This window comes from Ascidiella aspersa, chromosome 1 (assembly GCF_963924565.1).
Source record: "Ascidiella aspersa chromosome 1, kaAscAspe10.2, whole genome shotgun sequence".
NCBI lineage: Eukaryota > Metazoa > Chordata > Ascidiacea > Phlebobranchia > Ascidiidae > Ascidiella > Ascidiella aspersa.
In genome coordinates, this window is record NC_139447.1 from 31,748,861 (window position 1) to 31,769,836 (window position 20,976).

The following is a 20,976-nucleotide window of genomic DNA, read 5'->3' on the forward strand; positions in this document are numbered from 1 at the left end:
TTATAGTGGTAAACTTATTAAAACAACATCGAGTAAACAACTTCCATTTATTATTAGCAAATGACATGGCAATTTAAGGTAATTTTTTTTAACGTGTTAATTTTTATTATGAATCATAATAATGGTCTTTCAAAACAACATTAATTTCCAGGCTGAACAAAGAAAATACGCGGGTCAACTGTAGCAAACAATATGGTGTCAGGGAAATACGCGAAGCCTCAGTCATTAGGACGTATAGATTTAGGGATGTCATCACGGCCATTCTAAACGAACCGAACCCAAATCGAAACCTTATTAACTGGTTTTAGGCCATTTTTTCCTGAACATCAACCTTTTTTTGTAAGATTTTAGGAGCCAAACCGGAACTAGACCTAATATTTAAAAAGAACCTGAACCCGAACCAGAACCAGAACTTGTCAAAATGCCGTTCACTCCAGCCTGACGTCACAACTTGTATTTGATAGAGTCAGGTTATGCCATGTTCGAAATTTTATGAAAAAAAAAATATTTACTAAATCAAAAGCTGCCTATTAATTTTTCAGTTATTTCAATAAAGAGCTGCTTGTTTTTATTGCGTCACGAAACCTATTTCAAATATAATTAGAAATTAAATTACTATTTTTTTACAATTATTGTTACACATTTTATGTTGAACTTAACTGATTTTGTATCCGAACCGGAACTTATAAACCGTTTCGGAAAATAAACTTATTCAAACCGAAACCGGAACTGAACCGGATTCCGGAAAATCCTCAAACCCGAACCGAAAAAGTCAAACGGTTCGACTTCCTGGTTAGATTCCTAAAAAAATTATTAGTGGAGACCCAGTGGCAATTTAATAAGGCACTTCAGCGCAATAAATTTGTTTTGTGTCCTATGAAAAATTTACTGATACGTTGTTTTAAAGGCTTAGTACGTCCAAATATAGCTTTACGCCACAGCGGTTTCAATCACGTCGAGTTGTAATACTACTATAACACCCTCGATGTATCACATGACCCAGGAAGATTTAAAGCCCACCTAGCTGCTTTCGGTGCACAAATAAGACACCTTAACTTTAACAGTGTGACGTTTTTCCGTTATCCTGATTTGGCGAAGGTTCCCATTCAACTCGTCTTGTTAAAGAAAGACTTTAAGCGTGGTTTGAATCGGCTATTGAAATGCAATTTTAACCTGACGCGAACGAATTGCCGTCTATATATGGATGTACTGTACGCAAAGTCATTCAGAGGCACTTTATCGCAGTGAATTGTTTGAATATCGGTGCTTACACTTAATATTGCTGCAGTCTAGTTTTGATTTGGCTGCCATTCCGACAAAACAAGTGCACGTTATTATGTTTTTTTCTCTGGGTTCCGTCTTTTTTTTAAATGCAACTAAAAAGGTTCTGCAGAATTTCGTATTACAATTCATAATTTTGGTATTCTACTGTGTTTGGGAAAAGGCCAGCAAGAAAATAATTTTATACTTAGTCTTACACTTTCTAGAGAAAATAAACACCACTATCGCGTCTAATATAACTGCGATAAATGTGCCTAAAATAGTGTAAATAAACAGCTCCACACCGCCACCGAGCGGTAAGAACTAAATTAACCAATAATAAAAGAAGAACAATTTGCTGCAAGATATGAATATTTTTACTGAAAGTATCGTTTTTCAACGAAAGGCATATATGATTTACAAGTGTAAATGGTAAAAATAAACATGCAAAAAAATAATATGACTACAGCGAAGACCCACAGATATTTAAAATTGCAACAGAATTGGCCTACTTTTAATAGGAAATACATTCCGTATACGTATGCTTGACATTTTTTAGAAAAGTGAGGTAAGAAAAAATAACGACAATCGTGCCAATCATAGGAGATCCTGATTCGATATTTGAAGAACGCCAAAAAGGTTACGTCGACTACAGTTTAAAACCAGTAAAAACACAGGCACATCATGCGTGGAGTGCACAGCACACACATTGGTCAAAATCAGTACATTCGCCCCAATTCATTATCGACCCCGGAAGAGCACCCTTAATATCTGATCGGTCCCCGCTTGGCTTTGCCAGAGGGTCACGTGACCAGTGTTGGGTACGACCACGTGATTTAGGTTTTCCCGCCATTCCGCACAAGCCGATAGACTAGCGAGGGTTACTGTCCCGTCGCCATCGACAAACGTTTTCCTGGGTCTCTGGCTTGTTAAGTTTCTGCCGGAAAGGTGAAGCTGATGTTCAGTCGGAATCCCGCTGCCGTGAAGGCAGAAAAATGGCACCCCTGAGCCAATATAGACGTTGTTTAATTTTTGCGGGATTGATCAACTTTTAGCAACATGGCGAGTTTTAGCAACATGGCGTCCGGCTATTAAGTCATGATATTGTACTATCGTATTTGCTATCACGCTAACTTTGTCCATTTTTGTTAAATGTTAAGCATAATAAAACAGGCAAAACAGTGAGCGAATCTCGCATGGTGCATGTGCCTTTTTCAGAACAAATTGTACAATCGCTATACATAGTTGAAAATGAATAATCCATTGATATTACGGTAAACGGAAGTTATTTTGGTCTCTGCGCTAAATTTAAATGGTTATATTGCACTTTAGCCGCAAGTTGGTGTCACCGTTACAATAAATATCATATAACACTATCATATATACTAAATATAGTCTTTTGTACAAGCATCAGGCGTGATCACAAAGAAACCAACGCTTAATTTTAGTGCGAATATTCATAAAAAAATATTTATCCTACAAAATATACTCGTTTTGAGGTCTGGTAAACTATTAAATACAATGCAAACTGAATATGTAAAAATGAAGAAATCTCCTCGCCCTTATACACATTTTAATGACGACAATGACTTTCACGTCTCGTTTATTGCTAATAAATACATTAAGTTTTCTGCCCACAATCACGAACAAGTCGATAAGAAAATCAATTAAACTTAAGCTAATCAAGGTAAAGCTGGTAGGAAGTGATTAATTTTTGACGTTAAAATTTATAGGAAGTGCTCATATAGTGAATTAGTTTGGTGCTTGGTGCTCTACTAATAGTATATTAGTTTTACTACAGTTTATTTAAACGTTGTTTTACCCGTGTTTGCCGGCATGACCAATTCTCTGGAAAGTTTGTTTTCTTCCAGAACTTTCTCGTAAAGTGCCACGTTGCCACCGATGTCGCGAAGCATCTCATTCATACTGGACGGACTCGAAGTGTAGTTTTTCTCGTCAGCATAAACCAGCGGGGTTCGACCCCACAGCTGCTCCATGGGTAGCATTAAGTAGGCTGCATACACAAAAATGCCGAAAGTTATAAAAAAAATGCCGCAATTAAAACGTATAACACACCAATATACTTTACTTCTTTTTCTTGTCTGAGTCAAAAACAGCCATTTATAAGTTCTAGTCATTAATAGAGAAATATATTTCTCCAATCTGTCATCATCAGTCTCTTAATTCGAATGAAGATTCACATCATTGTTGACTTGCACCTGTTTCTCTCGTATTATAAGTTTAATTTTACGATTGGTTAGATTTAATACCAATTAAGGAATAATAAGGCGATGATTCAATGTTGTGCAAACCATTTTCAATTTTTACATATGCGTTTTTAAATGCAATATGTTAAATTGAATGCAACAAGTCAAACGTTGGAAAAAATAACGCAACCTTCTAACGCTATAATGCGTGTATCTTTCTTTATAAACAAGTGCAGTTCGTACTTGATTCAAACGTGACCTGTGCCTTCTTAACCACTCGGGGGTCGATGAAGCTGCTACCGAGGTCGTAACCAGTCGTAAGGGACTTGAGTGACATGGTTGAGCCTCCCCAAGGAGCAGAAACCGTAATACAGGAGTGAATGTACTTGTCCTTCGAATGCACGACGAAAATAAAATGTTTTACTTTGCTACAAAAGCGTAGGAGACCGCCTGAGTTTAGTGCAGTGCATAATTTTCCATTATTACATTGCAAATTAAAGTCATAAGAAAACACCAAAGTTAAACCAACTGAGCATAATTAACAAAACAGGGTAAAAACAAAAAAAGAAACTAAAATAAAGCAAGTAATTACATTAACGAAATACTGCTGTCCATCATGGCAGTTTATGCATCAATTCCTGAATCTTACTCCTAAATTATAGTTTTAATTCAATTGTTATTTCTTTGTTTAGAATTATTTAAGACTAAAAAACGGGTATAAATGAGGGGGAGAGGACATAAACATAAAGAATTGAATATAAATTTGGCAAATGCGATACTGCACCCTGTTCGTCTTAAATATTTTATTATTGAGGTACTTTTTTAATCATGGCAATATCATGGTACTTTTTTAATCATGGCAATATCAGGGTACTTTTTTAATCATAACAATATTATGGTACTTTTTTAATCATGGCATTATTATGATAATTTTTGTGATCATGGCACGGTAGAATCACGGCGCCTCAATAAGTAAAGTCTAAGGAGGCACAATTTGAAAACACCAGTTATATTTAAATGCCCACTTTCCAGTCCTGAGTTTGCCTGTTGAGAAACCAAACGGAATAGAGACCACCAAGGCTGTGCGAGATCAAAGCCACCTTGGAATTTCCGTTTATCCGGTACGTGTCTTCTACCAGCGATTTTAACCTGAAAAACAAACGGCGAACTCGGCACAACTTTTCTTGCTGGTCGCTGAGGACCTTCGCGTTCAATTCCCTTCGGAGCGAACGCGGGACTCAGGAGAGCAACTATATGGAGGATAGAATTTCAGTACGCGATAAATAACGATCGTTTTTGAGAAACATTCAGGAGGATCAAAAAGTCAAGTAATATTTGTGCATTATTTAAATTGTCCACCTGTGGTTACTTTTGAGATACCAAAGAGTCTTTTGAAATACGTCCCACTACAAATCATAATTAAAACAAGTCAATTCCAAATCAAGTCCTTGTCATAAAAATTTAAAAGTAAAATTCCTAAACTTGTCCTATTATGAGCAATAACTCAATAAAAACTAATACAAAATGAAACATCTATAGCAAGAAAATTGTTATATGTGCACGTTATTCGTCGTTATTCGTCCCAAAACGTTATTCGTCCCAAAGGCTTGAGTAGCGAATTAAGTTTTCACCTTCGAAAGTAGTCGGGATCGGAGGCCATGGCGTATCTAAAGTCGTAAGGAGCTCCTCGTATAGAAACGTCGCGTTCATAGCCCAACGAAAGTAGACCTAAGGGTATACGAAAAACAGATCAATTCAAAACACGATCGCATTCTCCTCACTTGCCTTAAACCCCCCACGGTGCACATATTATGCAACTTTAAGAGAAAAATATTACGTAACTCACGTCGGGACTGAAAATATCCAAACACAGCTTTGCTCTTCAATAAGTTTTTTTATTCGATCATATACTTATAACAAAGTTTAATATGCGTCAGGGTATCAGTACACAAGTGAAAAAATAAGAACTACGTGTGACTCATATAACCATAAACACTCAAGTGTCAGCAAAAACCACAGTCAGCGAAATCATAGACAGGAATGTCAAACCACTTGTACAAATGACAAATATTCTTACGCTTGATCAGCTGCTCGGCATTTGACCCAATGTTGAAGAACAGATAGGCCAGCCAGCTGTCGTCCATGTACTCCACCGACCGTGAGCTTCCAAAGCCGACAACTCTGCTCTGGACACCTTCGACATCTGTGCTTTGGTTGGTTCGGCGGTCGAACTTCAAGCGAAACTCGTTGATGAGACAGGGAAGCCGGTGCGGAAACATTTCCTGTCGGTGTATTTGTTTAGAACCAATATTTTGCGATAATTCTAGCCGAAAAACGAAGTTCGACTTCGTCGCGCAGCTTAAACCTCGCTGTTCAGGTTACAGAAATGAGAACATTTTTTACAGACCCTTGATAATGGTAATCGTATACGCTATATACAGATAGTAATAAAATTCGTTTTTGGGACGATTTTTCTCCATTGTCATTTATAGGTTCTGGTAACCCTAGTTTACCGTTTTCGCCACGTGGCATAAAATAGCACCTAGGTTATATAAATTGTATTTCTCAAGACAAGTGGTTTGTTTAAAAAGCAAAAATTTCTCACGACCCGAAATATTTTTTTGGTGATCTATCAGTAAAGTATTGCTTAGTCAGTTTATATATAAGGAGATTCCTATTGATTTAAAAAAAACACTTTATTTTAGCCGTTTTATCACCCGTCCGTCGAATTCAGCATACTTTAATTAAAACACTAAAGTACTAAACAGCACTCTAGGAAAGGCAAACAAGTTGTTCGTTTGTTTTTACTCTTTATTCGTGCGGGCCTGAATCCAAGTTTCCAAATATTAAGGCACCTGGCACTTAGCACAAAAGTTAGAAATACAACACAAACCTTTACGTTAAGCCAAGCGCGGAACCAGCTGCGGGTTCGTGGACACCCGCTTCCATCGTCGGCGGAACGGTCCACTTTGACATCGATTATACTAGCACCGACACCAGGTATGATGATAACAGGTGGGCCTGCAATTTCGCGACGAGCTGAAACTAAAACAACAGGCTTTGGAATTTCAAGGGCGTTTGTAAAGAGGTTGATTCGGTTTTCGTGACTAAAATGTCACAAATTTCGAAAGAAATCTGTCTAGCTTTCAAAAATTTTCTTTTTTAAATCACACCTTAGGTAGGCCGATTTTAACGTCTTCACACGGTATTTTTGTAACACTACGGTCTTTCAACTAGGTATATTAGTTCACACATGTATTTTACAAGTGCACGTGTATTTTTACTTTGTATTTAGGCAAACTTTAAGTTTACCAAGCGGCATTGGTATTTCGACAAGCTCGTTTGGTGGGATTGGCACAGATTAGCTCTGAAATGTATTTTATACTAAATTTTAGTAAAATAAATCAGAACACACCTTTTCGTCCATGACCAGGTTTTCCAGTGACGGGTTCAAATTGGAAACAAACCAAACTTAAACTAACAACACTTAAACACAACAAATCCCTGTACATCATGGTTTAAGCTAGCCTTTAATTGGGATTATAACCACATCCTAATTTTAGTGTAAAATGCAATAAAATTAAAAAACAGTGCGTACCCTTACAACCAAAGATTTCTATCGCAAACTGAAACAGGTGAAAAAACGCGATACAGGCTTTCTCTCTATCCTAACTTAAACCATTGTGTTGCAAACTTTTTAGGCTATAGCCTAGCCCTAATACAACTGTTATAGCTTTGATTAATACAAAGGCTACACGATACACGTGAATGTTGGATTTGCAAGCAACAAAGATAAACACTCATTTAGTAGGCTAATTGGCAGACTTGTTAAAATAAAAAGTCACTTGCGAAAACAAATACCAGCGAGCCTCAAACGAACTAGTGAAAACACAAATACTGGACAGTACTTATTACCATTACTGTATAACCTACCAATCTGTTTGAGGAGAAGCAACAACTATATACGGAGATGCAATTTACGAACTAGATTTCAACTCAGTCTCAGTAAAATCTGATCTATCCTACTGTCACATAAATTGATTATATCTTCTAAACACACTTCAAAACCCAACTAACTTTGCCTTTTTTGTTTTCCTGTTTGACACATATTAAGAAAATGTAATACGTTGGTCGTAAAACTGTAATGAAAGGAATAACACAGTGTGGCGTCCATTTAAAGATAACACGTTTCTTTTAGATTCATATGGTAGGTAAGGTTACCGTAATACAAGTTCCTCTCCATTAACACCTCGCCATATTTTAGTTAGACCAAGGCAACGTCAAATGTCTAAAACGCTTAGTGACTACCAACATACTTGGGTACACTATGCACGGATCTGAAATGTAGCTTGATAATAAATTGCAAAGCCAAAAAGGTCGAGTAAATCGACAGCATCTTGATTAAGACGTTTCGATACGAGCTTGTATCATCTTTAGTTAAATGTTCCACGTCTTAATGAAGATGCTGTCGATTCACTCGACCTTTTTGGCTTTGCAATTTATTATCAAGCTTAGTGACTATTTCTAGAAGAAATGTCTCCATAAATTATGCCACCACAGTAAAATCATCACTTTATACATTTTTTTTTTATTTTTATAAGTAAATATTTGAAAACCAAATATGAATATTGTTGACACTGTTTCCTTAAAGAACAAATGTTTCTTACACTGATTTGTAAAAAAAACAAAGTCATTCTTTTAAAGGCCCATAGATCAGTGGCCAAATTCCGAATAGGCTATAGTTCTGTATAGATCGATTTTGGGCGCAGCACGCGAAAATTCATGACTGCTCAAGTATGTGATATGGTCCTTCACAAACAAAGTGTGCAAATAAGAAGATGTAAGACAGAAAGCTGAATGTACTTAACAGGCTCTAATTTAATGTTATCCATAAAATTCAACCAAATAAATCAAAAAGTGCTGTTCCACAGTTTCGCCACAGGTTGTGAACTTAAAAAACTTAATATAATCTATATACATTTTTATCGAATTGTTTCTTTGTTTAGACTTGAGATAAATTACCCAATTTCATAAAAAATAAAAAATAAACGTCATTTGTCCCAAAAAAGACTTAAGTAGAAAATTAAGTTCACCTTCGAAAGTAGTCCGGATCAGAGGCCATGGCGTATCTGAAGTCGTAAGGAGCCGCCGAGAAAATTAGTTTTTGACGCATCCTAAAAACGGATTTTTGATTTTTTACGTTTTTTGCAAGATTGTCTTTCAGAAGTCCACTTTTTTGCCCCTGCACAGTTTTGCTCGACCTTTATATTTGCCGTCAGTTAAACGGTTTCAACGTTCAACACTTAGAGTCGTTAGATTTTTACTTGTTTTCTGGAGACCTGGTAAATGCTAGTTACATGATTTACTCGGCCCAAAAAGACGTTTTTATACTTTCTTATGTAAATTGCGAAGACAAAATGCAAAACTAACCTGACAAAGCAAAAAAAAAGAAAAAGTGAAAAACAAAAATAAGGCTGACAAGTCTCCTAGATATTGAAATGAGTCTTTGCTTACTTTAGCTCTCTTGTTTACATTGTAACACTGTATTTGTTGAATGACTTTTGACTTAAAGAATGGAGGGAGTATGAAAGGTGTAAGTAAGCAAACTTGGCCTGAAAACAATAAGAAAACAACTTGACGATTACGATGAACGTCATTGCAAGCATACTGAAAATAAATTCTTCTGGTATTAATTTGTTTATCGACAATTTGGCTACCTAACCAGGATGCCTTCATCAGGAAATGCAACACACCACGCAAAGTAGAAAACGACACAAAAAAGTGATAAAAATGCGCTAAACTACGTTCAAAATAAAGACGATAAGAGCAGCGACGCACTCGGTTGTTATCTTTCAACTCCTGTCTGTGTCTGTACAGAGTTGAAAACAAAACGTTTTTATATTTATGGTAGTCGGCCGCAGGTCGAGATAAAATTGTTCGCGTGCTGCGCCAAAGCTGACTTCTTACGCCAGTGGTTCTCAACATTTTTCATCGCAAAGTCTTTGTAATGTGTTGCAACGCACCCAGCGATGTCACGCGATTCCAAGCAAACACAGTGAGGCCTACTCGGCAAAATCATTTATACTTTTTTATTTTTTTTTATATTGCATACCACAATATGAAATATAGGCTATTTTATTACAAACACTTTACACAAATCAAAACAACGATTTATAAACTAGCCTATAAAAAACTTTTCCGAATCATAATATTTTGTCAACATGTGCATTGGTTGCGACCAAGTTCATTTATGAGAACAAACTAAAATGTCGCAAGTAATGGCCCAGGTACTTCACCTCGGTTATCCGAAGGTCATCTTACACATTTTTTTATATATTTTTAAAGGCTCTGACGAACGTATGTTTTATGATAGAACTACATGGGATACCGGTAATATAAAATACTGTAATACGTTAACGTATATGTTGGCTACTACAGGCCTATTAACAATCGCTTTGGTCTGAAAAGGCGTTTTACTAACAATCTAATTTATTTAGCTATTCACTCTGTCATTGACGAACAAATTAAGTAACTTATTTGCATACAAATGTCTTGTGGGAATCTAAATTTAGTCCATTAAGCATTTATTTGAATTAAGTACATTTTTAAAGTTTATTTTACATATTTTTAGGTTGTTATAAGCTTTGAGCATTCCTTAAACGTTTTCGTTTTGGTTTTGATGTTACATGGTTGTTTGGAATTATTTCGTAGCTTAACGATGGTATGCGGTTCTAAAATAATTAGTATTTGGATAAAAAATAATTAGCAGAAACAAGAAATGATAATTGGTGCAAACCACTGCCAGACCAACATCCCAGAAAGCTATTGCCTTGAAAGAACTAAATGGAGACTATCAAAACGCTTAATATTGAAAATAGTGGCTTTATGAACAATTAGTAGATCAATCGGGCTTTCAGTTTTGCTCATGTCCCATGCCAAATAAACGTATTGATTCATGTTCATATGATTTCTATCTCTCCACAGAGGTGACTTTGGTTTTGCTTTGTGCTTGCGAAAGCTGTTTCGCCTGGATGTTTGGAAAGCGTGGTAAGATAAGCTGATAATTGCAGATAGATTTGCACCACTCGCAGGGTTGCCAGCGTTGGTTATTTGAATTTATTTATTTTTCCTTAAAACAACAATAGAGACAAAGCAAAAATAAAATAAAGACAGTTGGGATTTTTGAGCTAGTGACTACACTTGGCGCTGGTCTAGAATCCTTCCACATTTGTTTAACAGTAACGTAATGAGTTGTCAAAATTTAAATAGCTCGGAAGTAAAAAATATGGGAGAATAAATGTAGTAGTAATACTTGACCAACCCAAACGCTGACTCGCACCCTAACACAAATAATGTTAGCAATATAAACGAAAGTGATATGGGATTGTAGACCAGCGCCCAGCATTTGTTTTTTGTTAAATTTAAATTGCATTTGTCTGAAAAAACTTGGGCGCTGGTCTAGAATCCTACCACAACAAACATTATTTGGGTTAGGGTGGGTCAAGTTTCACCCACCCACACCCAAACGCTAACTCGCACCCTAACTCAAATTTTGTGTCTTGATTTCATAACTGTGGTAGGATTCTAGACCAGCGCCAAAACTTGTTCTAAACTTCAATGTAGCCTGGCACTCTACATTTATATTTTTTAAGGTAATTTAGGCTGGCCGTTTGAGGTTCTTCACAAAAACTCTTTATTTTTTTAGCTAAGGGTTTTTATAAAGTTTGCACTTTTTATAAGCTTGTCAGTATTTAAAAAATACTGATATGGTGAGTTATTCACCTATTTAAAAAAAAAAACAGGATAAAATATTAAATATGTGTTTCGGGTTTATTCTGCGAAATCCAGAGTTCTTGATATTTGTGATCTATGGTTTTCTATAAAATCTTGCTGGCAAACCTGACACCAGTGAAAACTTGAATATAACTGTTTTTAGTGTGGTACCTAATTTTCAGCTGTGCAAACTTTAGAAATAATGTTATTTCAGCGAAATTTTTATTCCAGCTACTCATATTCACTGCTGGAAAGTATGACAGATCTCGGCAAGATCTTGCGGGTGCACAGCCGAAAAATTTGTGTGACCGGGTGCAACAAAGGGCAAAAAAGTGCACCTCGGGTATAATTTTAGGATGCATTCTGTATTGCATACATTGCACTGTAAACGTATTGCGCACAAGCGTTTTACATATTTTGGGTGCAGTTCAGATTTTTTTGGGGTGCACTTTTAAAAGATTGAAAACATCTCGCGGGTGCGCTTGACATACTTTCCAAAGTGGTTCATATTTAAGCTGCATTAATGTATCCCCCATGCAATATCCAAAGTTTCCAATCTGGCTCCACAAACCTAATAACTAGGCGCTTATTAAGGTTTCTTACAAAATAGCACATATCACCATCAACAGTAACAAAGCCGCAAGAAATAGTAAACTTGCCTAGTGGCTTTCTGAGCGGAATAGTGTCAACTTTTGTTAGACAGAAGTCAAACCCACACACTATTTAAGATGAGAGTATGTACAGTAAACTACGAAGTTTTTTACTATTGTAAGTATAACATTATGAAGGCCTTTTTATGTCTCCTTAATGTCGCAAATAAAAGTATTTTAACTTATGTGTGAAACTAGTGATTGTTTTGTTAAAAACCTAGTCTTTTTCAGACTAAGTTTTCATAATGGTGTAGTCTTGGTGCCATCTTAGGGTTTATGTCTGTCAACTTTCAAAATAAGCTTGGTCGAATTTTGTCGACTTGGCACCCTCCGGTGCTATTGTCGAGGATGTTCTCCGTTGTAACCTATGGGCGAGTCGTTGCAAGAGCACTTGTGAACTCTGTTTATCCTGGTGACCTTGAGCACATCCCCATTGTGTCTGTGCTGCCAAGAAGAGCAATACAGAGACACTCACATTCACCTTCAGGTAATAAAATGTACTAAAATGTTTGAGTCAATCTTTTTACCACAATATGTGTTTTATGTCACCAAAGGTTTAATCAAGATGTTAAGCATACTATTCATTACATATACACATACATTTTAGCCATTCATTTCCTGAATATTGACTACATTTACAGTCAACATCATAGCAGAAAATAAACTAAAACTTAATTGATGTATTTCGATGATATTTTTAAGACATATTGATATCCAAAAAAGTTTCTTTGATGGTTGGTGCCTGTCTAACTTTTCAATAGACATTAAAGAGTGCTATTAAAGGTCTGTTTGTCGGACTGCTCATTAAAAATCCAAGCATTTTTCTGTTAGGCAATATTTTCTATAATACTTTACCAATCAGAAAAAACAATAAGTATTGCAATTTTTTCTAGTATAGTTTCTGTATTTTTTAGTTTTAATTAATGAGACATACTTTTTGTAAATAGTTTCCGTGTATTTAAACTTCACATTGATATATAAAAAATATTTTGACTGCATTTACAAACCTAATACACATAAATTGTGTCTGTAGCTTTGTTAAACCAGCATTAGTAAGTATTAAAACAAGCGATGCTACTGAGAGCTTACCATTAGCCTTTAATTAGGATGATTATCTGTAATGACCAGCATTTATAAATGATACATCGCTTTATGTCCACCAAGGTTTCCTTTATTTTTGTGCAATTTTTTTACCCTTTTATGACCAATATGGTTGCAAGAAAACAATTTGCTTAAATTTACTTATTTAAATTTACTCAATCATGACAAAAAAATAATATAAAAACTCTTAGCTCCCAGTGCTGGCCAAGTAGATCCAATATAACCAATGCCAGCAGCAATAATTAATTTCCACCTACATTAATTGTTAAGCAGCTTGCATACTGTCAGTGGTAAATGTACCACAGGTTGACAACCCCTGCTTTACTAATCTTTTTTAAATTAGTTGGATTATAATGTATCTAAAACCTAAATCCCTTTTTTATTCAGATCCGATTCCACTTTCTACATTTCCATGTCGCATCGTATCTGCTGTGTGTGGCTTTTCTAAGTTTGACTCGCCAGCAAAGAATTCTTCAAGGATACCTCCAATGGCAGTGCCTCAGTTAGACAAACGAATCTTTGGTGACGATGCCTGCTTTACAACTGACCACAAGGCAGCGGAAGTTTTAGGTCAATATATGCAAGCTCTGTTTGCTTATAATATAAATAATAGGCTGTTATTATTTTTTACTATATGCTAGCATTGGAACAACATTGTAATTCATTTGTTCTACACAAATTTATTACCAAATATACAATATATATATTATGTTTATGTATCCCACAAACCACTTTTAACCTACAAAATTATAACTAAAATAATATATATATTCCTAAATGGTTAATATGATTGGGTAAAACAAATTTTTTTTAAAGCAATTTTTAAAGCACTGAGTTTGAATTGAAACATGACCTAAAAATATATACATATGGTTTGAAAATATGTTAATAGTTATTACATGTAAATTTAACTGTAAGGTGGTCTACAAAGTAAGATAGTTAACCACTGTGACTCTTTGAAATAAAAAACCCTATTCCAGGCCATTAGTAAGTTCTCTTGACCCTTTCATCTTGTAATTAGTGTTGGAAATATTGTATGCCACTTGGTAGCTTTGTGGTCACCTATCAATTTTTAAAACCAAACCCTCTCCCTGTGCAGGTGTTGCTGATGGGGTCGGTGGCTGGAGAGCCTATGGAGTAGACCCATCTCTCTTCTCCAAAAAGCTAATGGATGCTTGCGAAATGCTTGTTAAAACTGGTCGGTTTGTACCAAGTCGGCCGGCAGAGCTGCTAGCAAACGGCTTTCAAGTCCTTCTGGAGGACAAGGCACCCCTTGTAGGCAAGTATCTGTTTCTTTTAAAATATGTTTAAGCTGGGTTGTATGTTTTTCCAAAAGTCTTTGAATAGTCTTTAGATATATTTTATGTGCAGGTTAAGCTAGCCTATGTGTTAAAAGTGCCAAAGAAAAAAAAATAAACCATTTGTTACTATGTTGAGTGTTGACCATTGGTTTTTCAAATTCTTAATATGTTGAATGTTGACCAGGCAGTTTGACAGTTTGGTTTTCAAATTAAATTCAAAACGTGTTGACTGTTGAGTAATCCAATTTAAGGTGTTTGAAAACCTTGGAGTTTCTTGAAAGTCTTTAGATTTTTTTTCATAAAAATTTTGTGGCAACCTTGATTAATAAAAGTATTACAGATAGTTTTCACCTACGCTATTTGCAAGCCTGGTCTTTATTTTGTTTGTGTTTTTTGAGTTGTTGCACCATATCTTTGTTATTGTTGATGCTTATAATATGACACAAGCTGTGCGTAACCTTTAATGCAAACGCATAATATTCATGTCATAACTTACCAGCCAACTGATGTCATTTCCTGTTATAACAATTTTCAAAACTGGCCCATTGTTGTGGAAAGTAATACACCCTAAATCCTGTTCGCTGACGTCACAAATATGATTTGCAACAGTGTTAACTTAAATGTCAAGCATTGATTTATATATATATATATATATTTTGTTTGTTTTATGTAACCAGTAATGCATTTCTCAAAACTGTTTCTGAAATTATGTTTTAAAAGTTCCATTCATTTTTCGTGACATGTTTGATTCTTATAATATAAAAATAATTTAGATGGTGTTGTAATTGAGATATTCAAAACACTAACTGCTTGAAATAACCATTTGCTGGTAGTTTTTATACAAGTTGGGAATTCTAAATATTTAAATGTTTTTTGTATTTTTGACATAAGTGCTGTGTTTTACACTTGGCTTACTTATACTGTTTATGTACCAACAGGCAGCAGCACCGCTTGCATTGTTGTGCTTGACAAGAGCAAGCAAACGCTACACACCGCCAATTTGGGTGACTCTGGCTTCATGGTTGTGCGCAAGGGCAAGGTTGTGCATCGTTCTGTTGACCAGCAGCACTTTTTCAACACTCCCTATCAGCTGTCATTACTCCCAGAGGATAGCCAGGGAGAGATGGTCAATGATAGGTAAAATTTGCACAGCGAGCAGTGCAGTGACAGTTTCTTGAAATTTAATGGCAACTTTTTTATTGTTAATTGTAATGATTTGTGTTATAATAGAAATTTCACAAAAAGTTGTTGTTTTTAAAAATAAGTCTAATATCTGTATTTTAAATCAGTTGCTAAAATGTCTATTTTATTGCTTTCAAACAGGGCTGAAGATGCAGACACATCAACGTTTAACCTTGAACTTGGTGACCTCATATTAACTGCCACGGATGGCTTGTTCGATAACATGCCTGACAGCCTAATCCTTAAGGAGTTATCAAGACTTAAGGTATTCACATTAATACAACACACCACAACTACTTAATACAATTCATTGATCATATTTATGTAGCCTAATAGTAATCCAACTGCAGGGTTAAGTTCCTAAGATAAGTGATTTTTAGCTTACTGCACAAAAAATAACAAAGTCAAAACAAAGTTGCTTTAAAATGTCTGTTTTTGGTTAATAGGCAATTTTTTGTGCGTCTTATTATGCGACAAAGGCAATCTTTTTATGCAATTTATTAGATAGTGTTAATTAAAGTCTGGCCTGCATGACTATTTATAATACAAACAGATTATTTCTAACATTAATTTTATTAATGTTTTTTTGATAGGGTATTCAGGTGGCACTATAAAAAGACAAATTGTATTGTATTCTTGACAAGCTTTTGCACAACCGGTTTTATGGTGCTTTTTTGTTTTTTTTAGTACTTTATAAAATTACAAGCTTTTCGGTGGCACCACGTTCAAATAAATGTCTTGGGATTCAAAATATGACACATTGTAACAAACATTTTCAAAACACCTCTCAATGCTTTAATGGCAGTTTGTAAGTGTATTAATTTTTGATAAACAAGTGTGTGTTTAATTGGGGCTGTTTGTGCTTTAATAGTGAATTCTTTTATTGTGCTGCTGCTAAAATCTATAAACCATGCACAATTAGGAACAAGCTGGCACTTACAAAGGATGCACATAAATGGCTGGCCTACTAAAAGGAAGTGACACTTGACGTCACTATAGCCCATTTACTTTTTAAACTTATAATTCACCTTACCCAGAGTGCAGAACACCTGCATTAAAGGATGTTTTAAAAAGACTGTTAGCTGATAGAAAATCTTAAAAAATACAGAGTTTGGTCATTGAGTGAGTAGGTAAACACTTCATTGAGCTCTAGATAGTCCATAAACACATTATTTTATTACCTTAATTTATCAAATTTGCTACAATCATCAGCTCTTGTTTGTTGTTTTATTAACTACTTTTCTTGATAGTTAAATCTAAAACTGTGCAACCTATTAGTGTATGAATATCTGAACTTGCCAAATAAAACAAAAAACGATTGCTTAGTTGATTGGTAATGTGGATCAGTTTTAAGTCTTTACCAAAATGTAACTTTTTGTTAGGACAACAAATACGAAAGCATTGAGCGGACAGCATGGAGTTTAGCTGAGCATGCTCGTGACCTGTCATTTGATCCAGATTACTTGTCACCATTCGCTCGACAAGCTAGGCGAAGTGGAATGAACGTTAGAGGTAAGTTCGTGAAACAATGATTAATTTCAGCATATTATTTGTATTTTTAATGTTATCTTTATTTTGGATTTCTTTTACAAATTACAAAACTATTTAGTTGGATTTTGAGTTTATTTAAACGAATATGTGAGCAGCCTGTTTAAATCATTTTAAGTCTGTCCCCAATGGTTATCTAATGATTCAAAAAGTATTTCCAGGACTGTTTAATTGTAGGTCATTCCTAATAGTCTTTATTATTTGTAGTAAAATTTTAAGACTGACCTTGAAAAGTTCTAAAAATAGAGACAGTCCTTATATTATGTTTTGTGAGTAAAATTGAAAATTGTAACTAGCTATGACATGCTTTGTTTTTTAAATGTGTCCAATAAACTTTGAAAAATGTCAATTGTATTTTTTATAGATTTAGTCACTTCTTGTTTGAAAAGTTTTCTTTTATAATATTAAACATGCAAAGCTGCTTCAGGTCTAGAAAGAGAAACTTGTTTATCCTATCACAATTATGTAAAGGTGGAAAACCAGACGACATCACCGTATTGCTATCAATGGTGACAGGGGAATAATGAAGAGCTGCAGACTGGAGTCTCTGCAATATTTATTGTGTCATCGGCTGCTCAAATCTGGCTCATTTCAAGATGCCAGCAGGAGTTTAATACATCCATCTGATGTATATGCAAGGCGGCAACAAACTATTGACCTCCAACGTGGTTTACTTTGTTTCTTTGAAGTGCGAGACCTTCTAAAGTGAAATTGATTTTATGATATTCTGTGGTTTGTTTAGTGTACATACTGTACGTCGGTAATACCTCTACAAAGGTATTAAACATAGTTAGTGGGAAGTCCACTGATCTAATATATGTTTAAAGAAAAATCAGGTCATGAAGAACACCCTTTGTAGCATTTGGCAAATTTATACTGCATATTTAAAATGTTCAATTTCAGCTAATTATGAGTTTCTGTCGCAAAACATACATATGGCTTGTTTATTTGGCCTTTCCAAAATATTGGATCTGATCAGAGTACTGCCTAAATTATTTTTAGACATTCTTTTTAGTTCGTACAGAGCTTTGCTCACTGCCGTTTATGATAAACTTTCCAAACATTGGATGTATATCAAAACAACCAGTGACTGACATTATTTTTGTTAGCAACTTTACATGCAGAGCTGAACAACATAATTTTCTGGCTTCTGAATAACATAGGGAATAATTAACTGCTTACAATGAAGCATTAGTTAACTACAGCTCTCTGCTGCACTGCTCAAACCTTACACATGAAATATGCATATTGCAAAACTTTCCAGTTGTGTCAATTTCGCCTTTGTTTTTATTTTTTCTTCATATTACTTACAACTTTAACAATATGTGAGAATTTAAATTCAATTTTGCGCCATTACAGTGACAAAACAAAAATATTGTCTAATGTTTTAAATCATTTTTTACAAACCAGATTTTTTATGGACTCGTTTTGTGTGAGATTGGTGTACAATTGATTAATTGTTATCATTATCAGATTTCTTGCACAGATCCAAATTTATTATATGTTCTATTTGGTTTGTCTTATAATAGCCAACCTGAAAGTTTTTAACAGTTACATAATTTTGACACATTTAAGACTTTTTTGCAAAGAAGGAAATGACCTCAATGTTGAGAGATACTACTTTTTAAAATATATTAAGACAATTTTGACAGCTTTGGCAATTGGTTCTGTATTTACCAAGTTGTTTTTGTCTTGTACGTTTCACTGTGATGTTGTTTTTTTTCATCAGTTTGTCTTTAAAAAAGTATTGCTATCAGTAATGCGTTTAGGTTTTTCACATTACAAGTCATTTTTACAAATTTTATTGGGTTGGGCAGTGTCATGTTATTGTTGGACAGTTTTTAATTGTACATTGCTTCTTAATAATCACAACTAACTGATTTTGTTCTTTTTCAATACCATATGTAAATTGTGTTTTCTGCTTTATAATACACCTGAAATGCATGTTTGGTTGTCAAAAAGGTATACACACCTATTGATGCGGTATGTGGCATATTGGCAATTAAGTGCAAAGATAACAAAATATTTAGGTTAGAATTTTTTTAATTTGCATTCTTCGTCCAGTAATAAATAACATTTGACACTGCCTTAAAATTCCAGTCACTAAAAATAAGAAAACAAACTTTATTATAAATCTTTTCTTTTCCCAAACAAGCCATAATATAAATTCATAGTCATTTAACACCAGCTGTTCCTGTAAAACCACTTTGTAATTGGTATAATATAAATAAGTAGGAAACATGTTTAGAGCACAATCTATATATATATTTCGGTACTTAAATCTGGAAAGATTAGTGTTTTTGGAGTCTTTTAGCCACAGGCAACTTCATATTTTTGTAGCACATAAAAAATAAAAGAATACCCAAAACATCCAACAACAAATAAGTAGATTTATAGCGAGCAGGTGGTTTTCACCCAAACAGTAACAGACAAAAAATGGTAACACAGTTCATGAATATCAGCGGCACTCGCATGACAGTCCTCACACTGCGAATAAAGTTGATCAGCTGTGTTTTGACGCCAGGGTCCTCTCCAAATCCACCAGTTCCATGATCAGCACCCCATCCAATTTTTGACAGAAATCTTTCCTCGTGCAGTATAGCAGCGGCATTTATAAACAGAAGGGCGGCTTCAATGAGAGAATACAAAGAGAAACCCATGTTGTGTGACAAGTGAGGATAACAAGTTGAATCTTTTACCTTTAAGTCACATGCCTGCAAGAAAAGTTTGTAAGAATTTAACAGCTAGCCATAAAAATAAAAGCAAAGAGTGGGTTTAAATATATCAGTATAGGCACTAGTAATTATTCATATTGCACTGCCGAACCTTAAGTACCCTCTTCTCCCTGTTGTACAGCTTTATAGTAACATTTCAAGATAACCTAGTCACTGTCTAGGGTTCTTCTTTTTCCCGGGAATCCTGACGAAATTTTCGTGTCCTAATTACGTCATTATGATGTTTAAAATTACTTTATATTAGCTCCAAACATTTAATTAAGCACATTTATGTTCTGTAGTATTGCTTCTGCAATCTTTCAAGACCTTCTTGTATTAAAGGCTGCACCCTTATTTGTCTTTATTCAGAAAATACATGCATGCAAAGCTCATTTTCATTACTAAAATAAATTTAATTAGGTTTTTTTCTGCTGGTAAGCGCAAATTAAGCAACTCAGGCAACGACTTTGGCGCTGGTCTAGAATCCTACCACATTATTAAAACAACACACAATATTTGAGTTAGGGTTTGGGTAAGGGTGGGTCAAGTATTAATATATTCATTATTTAATAATAATACTTGACCCACCCTAACCCAAACGCTAACCCCGCACCCTAACCCAAATAATTTGCATTGTTGTAGGATTCTAGACGACTTTTAATAGGTTTGGTAATATTTTGTTTCTTTTTATTAGTTAAAAACAACTATTTCAAAAAAAAATTTCCCAGGATTTGGGATTGTTATTTCGCGGGAAATCCTGGGAATTTCCCGGAGAGGAACCCTACCATTCACCCTGTATATAGCTGGACTCATTTTAAGTGTTGTTTAATAATAATTTGTCCTAGTTGTCTCTGTAAACAATTTCGTGCTAAAAATGCTGGGTTCTGGCTTGTCGAAGGATTTTGTATTTATACTGGTCAAAAGGTTAAGAAAAATATGCTCTCTTTACATCAATTATTAAATATAACAATAATCTTGATATTCCTTTTTTAACATTTATTTTGGTACATATGCCATGACTTACTTGACTTGTTATTTGCGGAGAATGCCAGCTTTTTGTTTTGCTAATGACCTGAAATGAACTTACCTCATTTCAAAATGACTTGTTTACAACAGTGCTAAATAGCCAGTGATACCAGTGATCTGCTACCCCTAAAAAGGACAACTTATAAAAGGATTTTTATCGTGAAAGAACCCTTAAAATTTAGGAAAATATTAAATTGTACTTGCATTTAACATA

The 20,976-nt window shown here is 34.8% G+C and overlaps 3 protein-coding genes across 4 annotated transcripts; 1 reads left to right on the forward strand and 2 right to left on the reverse strand.

The window, feature by feature from the left end:
- Nucleotides 1-1,761: 1,761 nt before the first annotated feature.
- On the reverse strand, nt 1,762-7,349 carry LOC146169799 (lysosomal phospholipase A and acyltransferase-like). The gene is made up of 8 exons (XM_083389131.1): nt 6,883-7,349; nt 6,361-6,512; nt 5,545-5,749; nt 5,099-5,195; nt 4,493-4,616; nt 3,711-3,858; nt 3,083-3,274; nt 1,762-2,264 (listed from the first exon to the last, which is right to left on the reverse strand). Exons 1-8 carry the CDS (start codon nt 6,980-6,982, stop codon nt 2,002-2,004), a joined length of 1,281 nt encoding a protein of 426 aa, XP_083245257.1. The 5' UTR covers nt 6,983-7,349; the 3' UTR covers nt 1,762-2,001.
- Nucleotides 7,350-12,125: 4,776 nt separating this feature from the next.
- Nucleotides 12,126-19,323, forward strand: LOC146169800 (protein phosphatase PTC7 homolog). Its single transcript, XM_083383077.1, has 7 exons — nt 12,126-12,377; nt 13,379-13,561; nt 14,091-14,274; nt 15,235-15,429; nt 15,616-15,739; nt 16,857-16,986; nt 17,494-19,323. Exons 1-7 carry the CDS (start codon nt 12,167-12,169, stop codon nt 17,544-17,546), a joined length of 1,080 nt encoding a protein of 359 aa, XP_083239203.1. The 5' UTR covers nt 12,126-12,166; the 3' UTR covers nt 17,547-19,323.
- LOC146169801 (immediate early response 3-interacting protein 1-like) lies at nt 18,592-20,844 on the reverse strand. Of its 2 annotated transcripts, none has more exons than XM_083383270.1 (2): nt 20,824-20,844; nt 18,592-19,736 (listed from the first exon to the last, which is right to left on the reverse strand). In XM_083383270.1, exon 2 carries the CDS (start codon nt 19,680-19,682, stop codon nt 19,434-19,436), a length of 249 nt encoding a protein of 82 aa, XP_083239396.1. In that variant the 5' UTR covers nt 19,683-19,736; nt 20,824-20,844; the 3' UTR covers nt 18,592-19,433. The 2 variants fall into 2 exon arrangements, with proteins under 2 accessions (XP_083239396.1, XP_083239322.1); XM_083383196.1 differs by lacking the exon at nt 20,824-20,844 and adding an exon at nt 20,761-20,779.
- Between the last annotated feature and the right edge of the window lie 132 nt (nt 20,845-20,976).